This window comes from Monopterus albus, unplaced genomic scaffold (assembly GCF_001952655.1).
Source record: "Monopterus albus unplaced genomic scaffold, M_albus_1.0 scaffold2441.1, whole genome shotgun sequence".
Lineage (NCBI taxonomy): Eukaryota > Metazoa > Chordata > Actinopteri > Synbranchiformes > Synbranchidae > Monopterus > Monopterus albus.
The window spans coordinates 1-1,849 of NW_018130314.1; the positions used below are offsets into that span (position 1 = coordinate 1).

Sequence of the window (1,849 nt, forward strand, 5' to 3'; positions counted from 1 at the left end):
GCAGAGATGCAGTTGGTTTCTTCTTTTAAAACTTTAGAGCCTCTCCTACCTGCAGGAAGTATGAGCAGAGTGGATCTTCCTTGTTCTGTTCATCATAGAATAATCCTCCTGCCACAAAGATCTGGTTCTCCTTGGTGACCAGGCCGGCATGGTTCTTGGGAATCTGTGTGGAAAGTGATGCTACAAAGCATTCGTTTCCCGACGGATCATAAGCCACAGTGCTCTTGTCATTCACCATCAATAGCAAGTCCCTCATAAACATGCCAAATCTCAGGTTGTCATTCAGGATGCCTGGGAGAAGACCTTCCTCCTCACTCTCTCCATCTTTTCCTGCTCCACCAGCCACCTCCTTGCTTTTCTTAACTTCCGGCATTTTCCCAGCGTGAGCATCCCGAACCAGCTGGAGCTTCTGCTGCAACTCGGGATTTGAACAGATCAATTTGTGCTTCTCTACTTTTTCTTTCAGGTAATCCTCAGAGACCAGACGCAAACGAACACAGTCCAGCAAACCTGGCAGCTCTTTTTCTCTGCTCTCGGTGTCTCTAGACACCCAGTTCATCAAAGTCTCAAACACTGCTTCCTCTGTCTCTACATTCAGGTTGTCATTTGCTAAGATAGCTGCTAGCTCACTTGGGAGCAACTGGTAGAAATCCTCATCCCTGGAGATGAACTGGAAGCGTTCACAGGCATAGTTTCGGGCAGAGATAGCCAACCTGGGACAGTCCAGCATCAGGCCAAGTCTGAAGATAGCTAGGCAGTTGCTGAGGCTTAGGCGCTTTTGCAGGAAAGAGACACATACAGTGAAAATTGAAGGTATTTGATACATGTTAGCCACAGCAAAGATGTCCTGGACATTCTGCTCTGTGACATGGATTTTAGAAGTGTACAGATATTTGAGGACCAGCCCCATGACACCAGGCTCCACATCCTCCAGGACAATCTCTCCCTTTTTGCTTTCCTCTAGGTCCGACAGAAAGATAGAGCGAAAGTACGAGCTGCAGGCACACAGGACAAGCCGGTGGCAGGGGAACTCTTTGTCTTTGATCTTCAGCACACAATCAACAAGCTTTTCGTTCTCTAACAGGTCACACAGGCCGTCCTGGAGCAGAGTCTGCTGGTATATCCTGGGCTCGTCCGTGGGGTTTATAGGTAGAGCCATCGTTTCTGGTCAGAGGCAGTTTCAAGAGCCTTTCTGTGTCTGCAAATCCAACAAAAAATGGCTCTTCTCTTTAGCAGTCAGTCTACCGTTAGTCCACGCCAAATGACCACAGGAGGCAGGGGGATCTCTCTCAGCTGTCCTGACCCTTCAGCTGAGCTCCAACTGGGAAGTTATTTATAGACTGGGTGCTCATTGTGAAACTATGAAATGCTATATCCCCGCTTCAATCTCCCATTCCCATCTACAAACCTAGCCACTCACTAGGAGCATCCACCCACTCTCAGACAGCTGGCACATTGCTTCCAGAGAAATGTGTGACCTGAGTCATGGGGTCTCTGTGGTAGGAGGCTGCCCCCTGGGGTTTCTGTGGCTGAGTCATCATAGCAAGTGTTACTCCATGTTTTAGACATATTACTATATTTGCATATTATTAATACTGAATGTTGTTAACTCTAATGTAGTTTCCTCCCTTCTACACATCCCCTGTGATTTTATTGATCTCTGGTTATTTTTCTGCAATTGGACACAAGAGGTCATCTTGTGTTGGGCTGGATTTTGCTATGAGAGATGTTATTTAATTGCAGCTAAAACACTGAGCCAGTGTTCTTCACTCCTTCAGCAATGTTTTGTCACTAAAGATGTCAGGGGTGTGCTCCTTGTAGGACCCAAATGCAAGCCCGCATTAACAAA

General features: G+C 47.0%; 1 protein-coding gene across 1 annotated transcript; it reads right to left on the bottom strand.

The window, feature by feature from the left end:
* Positions 1-49: 49 nt before the first annotated feature.
* LOC109953991 (kelch-like protein 40b) lies at positions 50-1,159 on the bottom strand (the record flags this gene model as incomplete). Its single annotated transcript, XM_020589425.1, has 1 exon — positions 50-1,159. A coding segment is annotated over exon 1 (1,110 nt), but the record flags the coding sequence as incomplete, so codon positions are not given.
* Between the last annotated feature and the right edge of the window lie 690 nt (positions 1,160-1,849).